Source organism: Chiloscyllium plagiosum, unplaced genomic scaffold, assembly GCF_037043375.1.
Source record: "Chiloscyllium plagiosum isolate Xiang-an unplaced genomic scaffold, Cpla_swu_hap1 HiC_scaffold_36, whole genome shotgun sequence".
In the NCBI taxonomy this organism is placed as follows: Eukaryota; Metazoa; Chordata; class Chondrichthyes; order Orectolobiformes; family Hemiscylliidae; genus Chiloscyllium; species Chiloscyllium plagiosum.
In genome coordinates, this window is record NW_028270174.1 from 49,656,506 (window position 1) to 49,672,023 (window position 15,518).

The 15,518-nt window shown below is 39.6% G+C and overlaps 2 protein-coding genes across 3 annotated transcripts in view; one reads left to right on the plus strand and one right to left on the minus strand.

Annotated features, from left to right (window-relative positions):
• Positions 1-928: 928 nt before the first annotated feature.
• LOC122548113 (protein regulator of cytokinesis 1-like) overlaps positions 929-15,518 on the minus strand; it is a 37,312-nt gene continuing 22,722 nt past the window's right edge. The window contains exons 11-14 of the mRNA XM_087980152.1: positions 12,428-12,517; positions 11,099-11,209; positions 3,366-3,500; positions 929-1,740 (exon numbers count right to left, since the gene is read on the minus strand). Coding sequence (XP_087836278.1) covers positions 1,672-1,740; positions 3,366-3,500; positions 11,099-11,209; positions 12,428-12,517 — 405 coding nt within the window. The 3' untranslated portion in view covers positions 929-1,671. The remainder of the gene's footprint in view (positions 1,741-3,365; positions 3,501-11,098; positions 11,210-12,427; positions 12,518-15,518) is intronic.
• Positions 13,948-15,518, plus strand: part of LOC148139942 (protein regulator of cytokinesis 1-like) — a 44,316-nt gene continuing 42,745 nt past the window's right edge. For both annotated transcript variants that reach the window (XM_087980155.1, XM_087980153.1), the window contains exon 1: positions 13,948-13,971. In XM_087980155.1, the coding sequence (XP_087836281.1) occupies positions 13,963-13,971 (9 nt within the window). In that variant the 5' untranslated portion in view covers positions 13,948-13,962. The remainder of the gene's footprint in view (positions 13,972-15,518) is intronic.

Genomic DNA, 15,518 nt, shown 5'->3' on the forward strand with positions numbered 1-15,518 from the left:
TTAGATTACAGTGTGGAAACAGGCCCTTCGGCCCAACAAGTCCACAACGACCCGCCGAAGCGAAACCCACCCATACCCCTACATTTACCCCTTACCTAACACTACAGGCAATTTAGTATGGTCAATTCACCTGACCCTGCACATCTTTGGACTGTGGAAGGATACCGGAGCACCCGGAGGAAACCCACGCAGACACGGGGAGAACGTGCAAACTCCACAGAGTCAGTCGCCTGAGGCGGGAATTGAACCCGGGTCTCTGGCGCTGTGAGGCAGCAGTGCTAACCACTGTGCCGCCCACATCTGGTAAGTAAACACAATTCAAAATGAATATCACAGCAATCAGAAAGCTTATATTTTTCCCTCTAGCTAGATGCTAATGAACTGGAGAACAAAAAAGTTGCAGAGTCCAGAAAATAAACAGGCTTGGAATTTTATTCATTTCAGGAACAATGAGCATTACTTTAATTTAGGACCTTTACCACAAGCCTAGATTTTATGATACCTCTCATGCACCCAACCTTGGACTGGGCACCTTCACGCCATTTGTGTACCTTGCAATATTCTTTCATACAAAAAAGTAGAACCTCCCCATTAAGTCCTCCAACAAACATTGAGACTTTTAGATTAGATTACTTAGTGTGGAAACAGGCCCTTCGGCCCAACAAGTCCACACCGCCCCGCCGAAACGCAACCCACCCATACCCCTAACCGAACACTACGGCCAATTCACCTGACCTGCACAGCTTTGGACTGTGGGAGGAAACCAGAGCACCCGGAGGAAACCCACGCAGACACGGGGAGAATGTGCAAACTCCACAGAGTCAGTCAGTCACCTGAGGCGGGAATTGAACCCGGGTCTCTAGCGCTATGAGGCAGCAGTGCTAGCCACTGTGCCACCTCACATAATGAACTTCAAACCACAATGCTGTGTATTCAAAATATTTTATTGTATAAATCTAGTTTTACAATTATTGGAGTAGTCTTCAAATTGTGACATCTTTACTAGAGGAGAACAGTCACTTGTCATGAAAATACCAAAGTTGCACAATAGGTATTGCTGAAAAATTCAGCTCAAACAACAAGCTCAATACTTCAAGCAAACATTAGAAATTATGCATATTTGTTGACCTTTTAAAAAACTGCACAGAAATCTAATGATCTCCATTGCTCAAGTTAGACTTGAAACAGTCCAGACAGTTCAAAGTTATTGTTTCTTCATGACAGGCTTACTGCATGCCATGATATTGCTGCTAGCAAACAAAAAAAGAGTTATCTAATTCTTTATTCTTTTATCAATAGCAACACTACTTTTGGTCTTTTAGTAACACTGGTTACAAGTTCAGTGCAAACATTCTAGAAAACTGATTAAACCACAAGGTTAAAGTTCAACACCGCTCAAATTAGAGGACAGCATAGGAGACATCCGGGAGGTAGGTGCAAAATGATAGCAAATATAGTCTAACAAAAAAAAGATAGAAACAACAAAAAATAGTTGATACTTAGACATCACAAAACAGCGTACAACATAATTATATTAAAAAATAAAGTTGAAACAAAGCCTTTATGTATTTTGAACAAGAATAAAATGGACATCTAGAACAAACAATTATCAAAAATGAACCATGCAAAAATAAAGTCGTCTTCTGACTGCTGGCCACAAGTAAAGATATCCTACAGGTTTGAGAGAGTTGTAGAATTAAGCTGCCCACTGACATCATTTGATTTTCTGGATAGGTCACGCTGAAACAAAAGGGGAGGAAAACTTTAAGTTAAAAAGTATTTGCTCAGAATTGTATTATTAGCTGGTTACATCAATAAAATAAAAGAATAAAAGGCATTTAAAAATCACATGGGCATCTAAGATTGTCAAAATTAACACGTGGCAAGTGGAAGGAGCACAGGCTAATCTTTAATGCATTTCAAATTTCAATAATTTGTAAAATCTAGATCTATTTGAAGACATGCTCAATTTAACTTTGCAAATAAGAGACATGTTCGGTGGTGAAAAACTGTAGAGCACTAAGGCCCAATTTTACAAAATAGCAGGTTTAGTAACAGGATACACTCCATATTACAGACTTTGGGCATTGGCTTTAGTATGTACAGACTCAGCGGTTGTTAGTGGATGCATTACTACCTCTTGACCAAATTCAGTATAGCCAAGAACAGCTAATATTTCCTAAATAAGAGTGGATAGCCCACAGACTTGACATTACTTCAATCCCCTCCATCTTCTCCAGTCTCATAATGAGAGAGTCAGTGTCATTTTTAGTTACAAATTCACTTGTTCAGCTGGCTCTTTCCACTTAAGGAATCTCATCCTAACCGTGAAAGCCACCTCCTATTGCAATCGCATTCACAAATTGCTGAGCACTAAAATATTCTGGGGAAGAAAACACCTTGCCCCAGAATTGACAAAATCATGTTGAAGCTATTTTGTCACAAAGCAATCCTCGTCACCCAGCAGACTGCTGACAATGCTTGGAGAATAAGCGGAGGAATTTTTTTTTTGCAAAAAAAAAAATGTGACCTTGTAGTTGCAAGCTCACTCAGCTCCCCCAGCCCCTAAACTGGTTCTGCTTTCATATGTAATGAATTGTCTATCGTTCTAGTAGTCAGTTTCTGCCTGTGTGAAACTGCAGTAGAATATAACATTCATTTACAGATTTGAGAAATGTAGACTTGCTATGTATGCAGCAGCTACACAAACTGACCATTGCTCTCATGTAACTCTAGGACTGTCCCGAGGTTGCATAATAACTATACAACCCATGGCAGTCTGTATTTTGACTGACTACAACAGACTTCTCTGAAGGGAGGTGCACTCCCCCGGCCATGAATAAAACTTGTTAATACTTAAGGTAGAGTCCAGATGATTTTGTTAGAATGATCCAACATAAGACTTTATTCCCTAACACATTCCCACCCAGATTCTCATGTTAACTAGCATTGGTCATTCTCTAAAGTGTCAACACTTAAGTCTGCACTAGTCTTCCCCCAGATCCCCATGTTTGAATCCCTGAACACAGTTTTAAAAAAAAAAAGCCTATGATGGTCATCAAAAAACTACCCTGCTCATTGTCAAATGCCCACTAGTCATGACCTAGTTAACCAGACCATCTTTTACTCCTGTCATCTGATTTGCAGGGTGGAAGGGAAAGAACTGCATTCACCGAGTTTGCCCTTAAAAATGGTACTCAAAAGCATCACATGCAATTTCATAACATATCTTCGATTTCTTCCAAGGATCTATTCCTGACCCATTCTTATTTCACACCTACATGCTGTTACGGACATGAGTGGTTAGCTTTTGCACACAAAATGCTTCTCAACCCCCCCCACCTACATGGCAGTAGATGGCTTACTGAAAATTCTGAGTAGTTTCCAACAAGACCGTGGAAGGCATTGGGCTGTTGATATGTGATCGAAAGTGATGACGCATTTTCTTTGTTTTGCAGAGGTGATTTTTGTAGATCTGGTGAATTGCTCACATTTGTACTCTAAAACAAAATCAAAGTGTACAAATAATCAGACAAATGAAGGAAGTTGGGGAATTTAAAACTTTTTCTGGAAATAAGCAGCTTTGATTTATAGTAGAGAAAAAACCAAAAATAAAACTAGTAAACAGACTAAATTACACTTGGAAACCATGAGTGAGCAGTAACCACTTCTACATCCACTCAAGATAATCCAGACAGATACTGAAATATTATTTGTCCAAGCAGAATTATTTTTGTTTTTAGTTCTATGACAAATTTGTGCAATTTAAAAATTAGATCGAAGGCTAAGATACCCCAACCTTCTCCATTGTGTGATAGCAAGAAACGAATTCAAGTAAAGTTCATCCCCACAACAGATTTTCTAGAAGCACTAATTCCTACTAGGTAACTTGGTGATAATTCTCAATTTCCAATTCTAGATAAAGGAGGCAGATTTAAGCACATAGTATAGAACAATCACAGATAGAGCATAATGAAGTGTTCATAAAGTGATTGGGATGGGAATGTACAAGATATAATTAGTACATTTACCAACGACACCAAAATAAGCAGCACTGTAGACAGTGAGGAAGGTTATCAGAAATCGCAGCAGGGCTTTGATCAGCTGGGGAAAATGACCAGAGAAAATGGCAAATTGATTTTAACATGGACAAGTGTGAGGTCTTGCATTTTGTAATGTCAAATCAAGGTAGGAGTTTCATGGTGAACAATAGGGCCTTAAAAAAGGAGCGTAGTGGAACAGAGGGGCCTTCGAGTTCAGGTGCATGGTTCACTGAAAGTGGAGTTTAGGGAGACAAGGCAAGAAAGGCAGCTTTTGGCACACTGGCCTTCAATCAAGGCATTGAGTATTAAAGTTGGGAAGTTATATTGCAGTTGTATCGGATGTGGGTGAGGCCACACTTGGTGTATTGTGTTCAGTCTTGGTCACCTTACTATAGGGAGGCTATTATTTAACTACAAAAAGAAAAAAAAAAAAAAGAGCGCAGAAGAATTTTACAAGGATGTTGCCAGGACTCAAGGGTCTGAGTTATAAGAGGAGGTTGGACAGACTTGCACTTTTTCTTTTAGTGTTGAAAACAGAGGGAAGGGAAATCTTATTAAAAAAGTGTATAAAATGAGAGGCACAATTAGGTGACTGCACGCAGTCTTTTTCCCCAGGGTTGGGGACTTGTGGACTACAGATCAACTTAAAAAGGTTAGAGGAAAGAATGAAAGGGAACCAGAGGGGCAATTTGTTTTTTAAAAAAAAGGAAATCAGATGCTGGTATGCATTTAGAATGAGCTACCAGTAGTAGTTAAGATGGGTACATAAACAACATTTTAAAAAGGCATTTGGAGAAATATATGGATAGGAACCGTTTAAAAAGGATATGGGCCAAGCACAGGGAAATGTTAGCAAAAAGTTGGACATTTTCATTGGCATGGACCAGTTTGGACCAAAGGGCTCGTCTGTGCTGTAGAACTCTTGACAGCAGCAGGCTGCTCAGCCTGCCCTTTGTGTAATTAAATCATGGCTAATCTACCTCAGTGCCATTTCATTGGACTATCCCATTACTTTATCATTAGTCTCCAGAAATCAAATTGGATTTGTTTTGCACATGATTGAGCTTCCACAGCTGGGCTGGAGAATTCTGAAGACTCACCACAATTGCAAAAACATCCCTCATCTGTCTTAAATGACTTCTCCTTATCCTGAGATTGTGCTCTAGTTTGAAGAATACTTTCTCCTCATATTCTACCCAGTGACGATTGTATAAAATCTCCTCAGCCTTCTCTCTAAAGTCATTCACAACTTCTGTGCCTTATTCAGAACCAAACTAACCCTGGAACCACTCAAGTCGCGTTTGCATTTACAACATTCCTACAAATATCAAGCCCAGAATTATACACCATACCTTCTCTGCTCCTCAGAAAAGGATGCCCAAATGCTTTAACAGCTCCATCTGGCCAGTCACTGATTTGTGCACATATGCACTGAGATCAGAGTTTCTACACACCCTTTATGTTGGTCTTAGTTTTTTGTACCAAAAAAAACTTCACTTCACACATCTCTGCTTTGAGTTTTATCTGGCACCTATTTACTCAAAGCCCTTGAGGTTTGACACTGCCCTCTGAACAAAGATCCAAGTCTTATTTATAATACATTTTATTTATCAGGAAATATAGAAATTATGGCTTTGCCCATTATAAGTTGGAAATTTAGGGCTATGGCCATTAGTTTGGAGCTCTATGAAATACTTCCAATGTTTGCTGTCCTTGTTTTAGTTACACTGATCATTAACTCCATGGAATTCTAAAACCCTTCCTTCCAACCCAAAAAACATTAGTTTGCCTCCGAAGGCAATTTTGAATCCACATTGCTACTGTTCTATTTATTCCGTGGCCTTTACTTTCCTCAAGACAGTCTGTGGCATTTGTACCAAAAAAAATGTTTCCTGGAAGTCAGTCTCCAGCACAATGACCGTACCCTTAATCCTCAGTTTCCTCTTAAAAAAAACCACAAACCTGCAAACTGGACATTGCAAGCTGAGTCAATGACAGCATAGATTTGTTGAGAATAAGGTTTCCCTTTATGAACATTAATACTAATCTTGAATAGCTTTCTAGAAACTTCCCTGTGACCAAAATTAAGCTGGCTGTCTCAATATTCACACTGTTTAAAATCGATCATAGAATTGGCAAATCCAGTGCTCTGGTACCAAAATGAATCCAGGAAAGACAGACTTGTCAGAGCCTCTGCAATTTCCACTCATCTTTTTCCAATATCCTTGGATTAATCTCATTCAGTCCTTGAGCCTTAACCTTTAAATACCAACAGCTTTATTCAATACCACCCAATTTAAAAACCCTTCGGGCGGCACGGTGGCACAGTGGTTAGCACTGCTGCCTCACAGCGCCAGAGACCCGGGTTCAATTCCCGCCTCAGGCGACTGACTGTGTGGAGTTTGCACGTTCTCCCCGTGTCTGCGTGGGTTTCCTCCGGGTGCTCCGGTTTCCTCCCACAGTCCAAAGATGTGCAGGGTCAGGTTAATTGGCCATGCTAAATTGCCTGTAGTGTTAGGTAAGGGGTAAATGTAGGGGTATGGGTGGGTTTCGCTTCGGCGGGTCGGTGTGGACTTGTTGGGCCGAAGGGCCTGTTTCCACACTGTAATCTAATCTAATCTAATCTAATCCTTCTAGTGACAGTTTTTTTTCCAAAAAGATTATGGCAGGCATCATGTCTCATGGGAAGACAAGCAAAGTATTCATTTAACACCCTAGACACTTGACCTTAGCACTAACTAGGAGCCAACATACCATCCTGGAGTTGCGCTTATGGCCACAAACACCTGTCTGAACATAAATTGCCTATTACTGCCCTTTCCTTTTAATCCGCTCACCAGTGGTGCCACAAACAAACGTTCTTTAATGCCTTGTCAGGACCCAAAATGGAAAGTGAATAAACAAGCAGGTCTTTGGGACTCCTACATTAGCTTCCTATTGGTCTCCCATTCTGGCTCTGCTTACATACTGGAGATTATCACATCTTAAGCTTGAACGTGCTATGCAGCATCTTCATGAGGTGAAGTGAATCCAGCTGAAGCTCAAGTTTCTGCATAGGTGATACTTCTAATACTTTTGGTAGGTTAGGTCACCAGGAGGCTGCAAGACATGCATTCGACATGACCAAGCTGCCTGGCAATCTCTCCACTTCACTTACAGCTCGAATTGTTGAAAGATACAAGGATACTTAGTGTATTCAGTTGATTATTCTCTACAGTTGCAGTCAACCTTACCATACCTCTTTTCCTGGGTCATAAGTTTACACACAAACCTAAATTCAATACTGTTTGTTTCACTTATGAATAATCTAATGACTGTGCACTGCTTATTGACATACTGAAACCCCAGATGAGGTGTTTCTGGATAGACTGAGAATGGAATTTAAAAGCTTGGGTGTCTACAAGGCTTATGTTGGCAATCCCAGGTAATTAATTGTACACAAAAGAAATTCACACGTTTCAGTCAAGATACAAGATGTGTATGCAATAAGTACCTGAAAACAAGAGGATGAGCAGTTTGTAGAAATGGAGAGTTCAGAAGGAAAAAACCCAGAAAAATTCCACTGAACGTGGAAGTTAAAAAAACACATGGGGTGAATAAAAAAGGGTAGAAGTCCTAAATTAACTTGCATTTCGTTACCACTTCCTCTTTGCCATTAGGAAAATTCCAATGAATTGTGCACAAAAAGGTTGTCCAGGCATGGAATGGTTTCCTTTGCAACAAACAAGATTGAAATCCATAGATTAAAGGGCATTTGATTTTTCACAAGAAATTCCACACCAATGTCTGCAGAATTTGTCAAGTCTGTCATCATTTTATAAGATGCAGGAAAATCAGGAACTGCAGTATCTACCGGATAAGAAATACATTTGGACAAAATATTCAGGATTGTTCACTTGCATATGTAAGTTGAATAAGATATGCATGTGACCAATCCTAAACATTTTGTCCAAATTAGTGCATAATTCTAAGTAAGGCACACAATAAGCACATAGACTTGCACATAAAGAGCCTGGAGAAATCCTTTTGCTCACACTTTGAAGGTTAACATTGAGAGAGGCACCCCACCTCAGGAAGTGTGGTGAAGACATTAAACAGTTTCAGCCAGACCAGCTGTGAACTCTTGGGTCACAAGATTTGGTTTTAATTACAGAAGTTAGGGTAGTGAAAGACTTATGGAGGAGATCTCAACTAGTTGTGTTATTAAAGCATTTAATAAAGTACATTGTGGTTTCATAGCGTTCTAAGAGTTTTTGCTGTATCTTTGTCTATGTTGTCTCAGACAGGCAACAGTTGACATTTTATATAGCAGGTAACTTTATCTAAGGTGCAATGAACAACCTTGATTAAGCAAGTTTCATTTAAGAAATTCTCATTGCTCCAGATTTGAATCAGTGGTATTTGCCATTACGGAGGAAGCTTGATTATCCGAACGATATGGGCGGACATTATTTTGTTTAGATAATCAATTATTCGGTTAATTGATTAAATAGCTTTCCTCTGGAGCTCGGAGTTTTAAGTCTGCTCCCCATTCGGGGAACAAGGCAACAGCACACCACGCGTGAGCCCCCACCCCACCCAACACTGATTCCCGCCCACTCTGTCCAACCACACACCAAGACCAGCCCCCCATCCACCCCCACCCCCTCTCCAGGGCAGCCATACTGGACACCAGCAACAAGACTGCTGCTGCTGCTGCCGCCTTACTGGGGCAAGTCTCCAAACAACACACACTAACTTTTGACTGCAACATTTTGACAGGTTCCACCTCTGCCCTCTACAGGACAATGCTGGAGAGATTATCTGGAGAAGTGGGGTTTGGGTACACCCCTTTGTAGAACTCCAGGGAAAGATGTGGAGAGAGAGGGGGCAGGTGGTCAGTCATTTGGAGATAGTGCCTGTTTAACCATTGTAAACAAAAGATAGTGCTGGAAACAAGTCTTTGATGTAATGTTTCTATTGGGTGCTCAAGATCCCCTTTGGATAATCGGATATTTGGATAATCTAGGTTCCTCTAATTACAAAAAAAAAGGGAGTCTGGTAAGGTAGGACTGTCTGCAACATGTTTTTTTGTACATTGGTACTATAAATCGGTGGCAACTCATTTCCTTGAATGAAGTCATTAAATGCTAGGTAAAATGGGTAGACAAGTGGTAAATGGGCCTCAATGCAGAGAAGCGTTGGGCAAGGTCAAATAAGGAGGGAAAGGAATCAAGTACAAGAATTGCGATTACAGGGAAAGACAAGAAAGCAATGTTGAGGACCACAGGGTCTGATGATCTGCCACTAAGATCAGACTCCATGTTGTAAGTGGTTACTTCTATTCCCACTTGGAATATGGACTAAAATAGCATATTGCAAAATGCAAGAACCACTCTAGATTAGATTATGTTCAGATCCCTGAAGGTTACAGAGCTAGACAGGAGGAAGGTGGCAAAGATATTAGTTGGATCACAACATTAGTTATGTCACAGCTATGGTATGGGATGGAACATTGGTCAGTGCATTTCAGGGCAGATGGGATCCTTTTTAAAAAGTGGTTTTAATATAACATTTGGAGATAGACTATTAATAGGATTTTTTTGGAGGGGAGATTTTAACTGAAGGTACATAAAATTATGCATGGTCATCATAGTGCGATCAGGGACTACCATATTTCTAAGAATAAATCAATGCATCTGGCAATGACCAAAGTAATTGGGAAAAGAATTTTTAAAAAAGAGAATATTTCTTCAAATCCACATCAGGATAATGGGCATTTGAAATAAAAACAAGATGGAAATACTATGGACAAGTGCTGTAACTGGAAGGTCACTCAACAGGTATTGAAGGAGGAGGACACATAATCACTTACTATTGGCTGGCAGGAACGATGAGTTGAAAGGCTTATGCTGTACATTTTCCATATTGTTACAAAAGGGTTACACAGTGATTAGCTGTAGTTGAAGAGAGACTAGTTGAAGGCAAAACTGGATTGGTGCAGGTAATGGAAAATGCTAGGACTTTTTAAACAAAGTATTGCAAAAATCATTTAGATTCAGAAATTCTCTAGCATAGGATTGTGGATGCAAACTTAAATCCTGGAAGATTCATGCACACCCCAAAATGGAAATCTCAATGGTTCAGCTATTAATGAAAGATGAATTAGGAAATATTGATCTTTTCATACCAAGTCCTGTTTGCACAATGTTGTTTTCAGAACGGTTGCTGGGCATGTTTGGAAAAGGGACAATATTGAGCAAAGACCATTGCATAGCTACATTTTAGATATCTCTTGTCCGAAAGTGTGTTTATGGTCCTTTAATGTAATTGCCTTTTTTGGATATGGAAGCCAAGTCTAAAATGGATACAGGCAAAAGAAAAATTGGAATTACATACTTTGACCAGCACAACTGTATTAAATGTTTCATTACGAGAAATCAAACTGGAAGTCTATCCTTATTCCTTCAATTTGTAGAAATAAAAGAATTTGATGTTATTGGCTGAACTATATTTACCTACTTTCCCATTTTCCTCAATTTCCCTCTGGTGCCCACTTCAATATAAAATCAATCAATCGTGTACAATCTCAAAGAGATAAAGTTGCAAATATTTGTGATTCTAAGGGAATGTGACATTGCCTCATTTTTTGGATCTGTTTTCACAGATCAAATATTAATTCTGGTTTTTCACCAGAACTGCTGAGAATCTCCAGTCGTTTTAGAAATATTCAGAATGGATTCATAAATTTCATTGTTGATACATTTAATTGCAACATAGGGCATTTGAAATAATCTGACATAAATCTGAATGCTTAGAACAACTTAGTACATGGTTACAAACTACACAGTATATTAAAAAAAAGATTCTCATTCAATATTTTGCTAAGAAAATGCTACATAATTTTACATGGTCAGCTGGGTTTCTACTGCATATAGAAACAAAACAAAAAAGTTAAGCATCTAAACCACATTCATAGCTGCACAAGATGAGATAATACCAATAAATTGCATTAATGTTTACTTGGTTAGGAGAAGCTTGTGCACAAGCTAGCTTTCAAAACAGATGTGCATTACCGTATTTGTTGCAACACGTCTCATCTTTTGAGATGCAATAACAGGTTTTCTCGCTTGATTACATAGGCTTCCACTACTGTTCACTGGGGCAAAATTTAAGGTCCCATTTAACTACAAAAGAAACAGCAGAGGTGACATAGGACACAACTTTATCTTGCAAGAAATTCATAAAGGAGATGAATTATTTCCAGGATGAATGATCAGGCCACCCTGCTTTTATTATCTGAATAGAAAGCAAGTGAAGGAATAGAAGAGATTTGCTTTTATGTAAAACTTTTCACCATCACAGGATATTCCAAAAGGATTTAAAGCAAACAAAATACTTAGACACTGGTGTCATAGGAAATTCTACAGCCAATTCTCACACAGCAAGCTCTTAAAGAGCAATAGTTGTCACAAACAGGTGTCCTGGCCAGTGCCTCTGTTTGGCTAAAAAAAAGTGTCATGGAGGAATTGTTGCATGTAAAGACTCCATTCAAAAACTAAAAGCTACAATAAGAGAGCAGCACTAAGTACTAAAATAGGAATTGAACAACTTGGTTAACAAAGTTAAAATCATTCAGGCCACCTATTCTTAAATTTACTTTTTAGGAGCAAGGCATCACTCAAGATTAGCCTTTTTTTTTTAAAAAATAAAAAATAAAGATGAGAAACAGATTATTTTTCAATACTGTTTTTCAATCACAATGACCAGAAAATATACTTCAAACTGGCTCTGCTACTGTAGCTTCAAGAAACCCCGTTTGTCCCAGTCAACCAAATCACTCCTGGCAGGAGAGCACGTCCAGCCTGTAAAAGCACTGATCCACAGGAGAAAGCTAATTCTCAGTCAAACAAAATCACTTTCAATTGAATCATCTCAATTGGGATACCTGACTGGATTTACTTTCTAATGCTTTGAATTATGAAAGCATGCTTCCAATTCTTGTAGATAAGATTGGTTAGGTCAAAACACCTCAAGGAGATGCAGACCCATCATTTAGCTCTTTAAATCTCAAATAAGCATGGTCAACAATAGTGTTCATTCGCAGAAGATGAATTACTTTAGTTTACTTCACTAATGTAAAGTTTAGTTGAAATTGCTAAAGGGTTTCCCCTCTCCACCAAAGTGTTCAAAGCAGAGAAAAGAGGCTAAGTGTTATTGCAGGTTTAACAGCTCAGCAAATGCTGGGGTAGAATGTGCTGCTCATTGGAAAGAATAAAGTGTCCACTATGAATTTAATCAAAATTAAAATTGGCGAGAACCAATGTCCTAAATATCAGGGAATATAGATTAAGAAGTTATAAACCAGCAGTCAGCATTGTCCTTAAAGAGACTGATTGACTTACTTTTCGGATTTTCCTCAGAGGTGTACTAGCTGCAGTCAATGTTCTTTTTAAAGGGGTTTTATAGCCAGTCCCATCTTCTTTCTTTATACACTTGGAATGCAAACAAACAGACTTCCAATCACTTGTACCATACACAAGTTTAAAAAAATTAAAGTGTCAAAGCATGTTAATCTCATTGGTTATTCAAATAGAATCAGAAAATACCAAGACCGCATATGAAATTCTAACTTGAGAAAGTTTCAGACAACATTATTCAAATTTACTCCTAGGATGTTTACATTGCTGACTAGGTAAGCATTTACAACCCATCCCAGATTGAAGACTATTGTGGTGAGCTGCTTTCTTGAACCACTGCAGTTCCCAGGGGTACAAATGCTCTGCTGTCTAAAATTCTGGAACTCCCGAACAATGATAGTGAAGGAATGGTGATCTAGTTACATGTCAGGATGGTTGGCACTGCAAGGAAACACCGTTAGTGTTCCCACATAGCTGTTTTTAATCACTAGGTGAGGAGGTCGTGATTTAGGTTTGTTAAAAAAAAAGTCTTGCTAAGTTGCTACATTGCAAGTTGCAGATGGGTATACGCCACTGCCACTCTGAAAATAGCACATTTAGGAAATTTGTCTGAATGGTTGGATTGAGGAAAGAGATTAGGCTCAGGAGATAATACTTAGTGCAGAGTTCCTAGACTTGGACCTGTGTTGCATCCAGTGTTTATACAAAACCATAATTCTATTAGATTTTAAAAAAAAAAGGAGTGATGGAAAAGGATAGACCAGATCTAAAAGTTGAATCCTAAATTGGAGAAAGGCCAATTTTGACGGTATTAGACAAGAACTTTCAAAAGCTGATTGGGGGGGCAGATGTTCACTGGTAAAGGAACAGCTGGAAAATGGGAAACCTTCAGAAATGAGATAACGAGAATCCAGAGAAAGTATATTCCTGTTAGGATGAAAGGAAAGGCTGGTATGTATAGTGAATGCTGGATGACGAAAGAAATTGAGGATTGTGTTAAGAAAAAGAAGGAAGCGTATGTCAGGTATAGACAGGATAGATCGAGTGAATCCTTAGAAGAAGAGTATAAAGAAAGGAGTGAGTATACTTAAGAGGGAAATCAAGTGGGCAAAAAAAAAGGGAAATGAGATAGCTTTGGCAAATAGAATTAAAGGAGAATCCAAAGGGTTTTTAAAATATATTAAGGACAGAGGGTAACTAGGGAGAGAATAGGGCCCCTCAAAAAGATTAGCAAGACAGCCTGTGTGTGGAGCCACAGAAAATGGGGGCAGATACTAAACAAGTATTTTGCATCAGTATTTACTGTGGAAAAGAATATGGAAGATATAGAATATAGAGAAATAGATGGTAACACCTTGCAAAATGTCCATATTACAGAGGAGGAAGTGCTGGATGTCTTGAAACGCATAAAAGATGGATAAAAATCGCCAGGACCTGATCAGGTGTACCCTAGAACTCGGTGGGAAGCTACAAAAGTGATTGCTGGGCCTCTTGCTGAGATGAGATATTTGTATCATCGAATGTCACAGGTAAGGTGCCTAGACGTTGGCTAATGTGGTGCCACTGTTTAAAAAAAGGTAGTAAGGACAAGCCAGGGAACTATAGACCAGTGAGCCTGATGTTGGTGGTGGGCAAGTTGCTAGAGGGAATCCTGAGGGGCAGGATGTACATGTATTTGGAACGGCAAGGACTGATTAGGGATAGTCAACATGGCTTGTGTGGGAAATCATGTCTCAAACTTGATTGAGTTTTTTGTAGTAGTAACAAAGAGGCTGGATGAGGGCAGAACAGTAGATGTGATCTATATAGACTTCAGCTAGGCATTCGACAAGGTACGCCATGGGAGATAGGGTAGCAAGGTTAGATCTCATGGAATACAGGGAGAACTAGCCATTTGGATACAGAACTGTAGTTCAAAAAAGGTAGAAGACAGGGTGGTGGTGGTGGAGCGTTGTTTTTCAGACTGGAGGCTTGAGACCAGTAGAATGCCACAAGGAACGGTGCTGGGTCCACTACTTTTCGTCATTCATATAAAGTGATTTGGATGGGAGCATAAGAGTTATAGTAAGTAAATTTGCAGGTGACACCAAAATTGGAGGTGTAGTGGACAGCGATGGAGGTTACCTCAGAGCACAATGGGATCTTGATCAGATGGGCCAATGGGCTGAGAAGTGGCAAATGGAGTTTAATTCAGATAAATGCGAGGTCCTGCATTTTGGGAAAGCAAATCTTAGCAGGACTTATCCACTTAATGGTAAGATCCTAGGGAGTGTTGCTGAACAAAGAGACCTTGGAGTGCAGGTTCATAGCTCCTTGAAAGTGGAGTCGCAGGTAGATAGAATAGTGAAGGAAGAGTTTGGTATGCTCTTTTATTGGTCAGAGTATTGAGTACAGGAGTTGGGAGGTCATATTGCAGCTGTACAGGATATTGGTTAGGCCACTGTTGGAATGTTGTGCGCAATTCTGGTCTCCTTCCGATCGGAAAGATGTTGTGAAACTTGAAAGGGTTCAGAAAAGATTTAAGGAGGTTACCAGGGTTGGAGGATTGGAGATACAGGGAGAGGCTGAACAGGCTAGGGCTGTTTTCACTGGAGTGTCGGAGGCTGAGGGGTGACCTTATAGAGGTTTATAAAATCATGAGGGGCATGGATAGGATAAATAGACAGCCTTTTCCCTGGGGTGGGGGAGTCCAGAACTAGAGGGCATAGGTTTAGGGTGAGAGAGGGGAAAGATATAAAAGAGACCTACGAGGCAACTTTTTCACAGAGGTTATGTGTATGGAATGAGCTGCCAGAGGATGTGGTGGAGGCTGGTACAATTGCAACATTTAAAAAGGCATTTGGATGGGTATATGAATAGGAAGGGTTTGGAGGGATATGGGCCGGATGCTGGCACGTGGGATTAGATTGGGTTGGGATATCTGGTCGGCATGAACAAGTTGGATTGAAGAGGAGTGTTTCCATGCTGTACATCTTTATGACTGACTCTAACTGTCTAGTCTGGTGATGGGTGCAAGATTCAGAAAAGGTAATTTTATTAAAACATCATGATGATGTTTAGATTCTCTGGTCTGAGA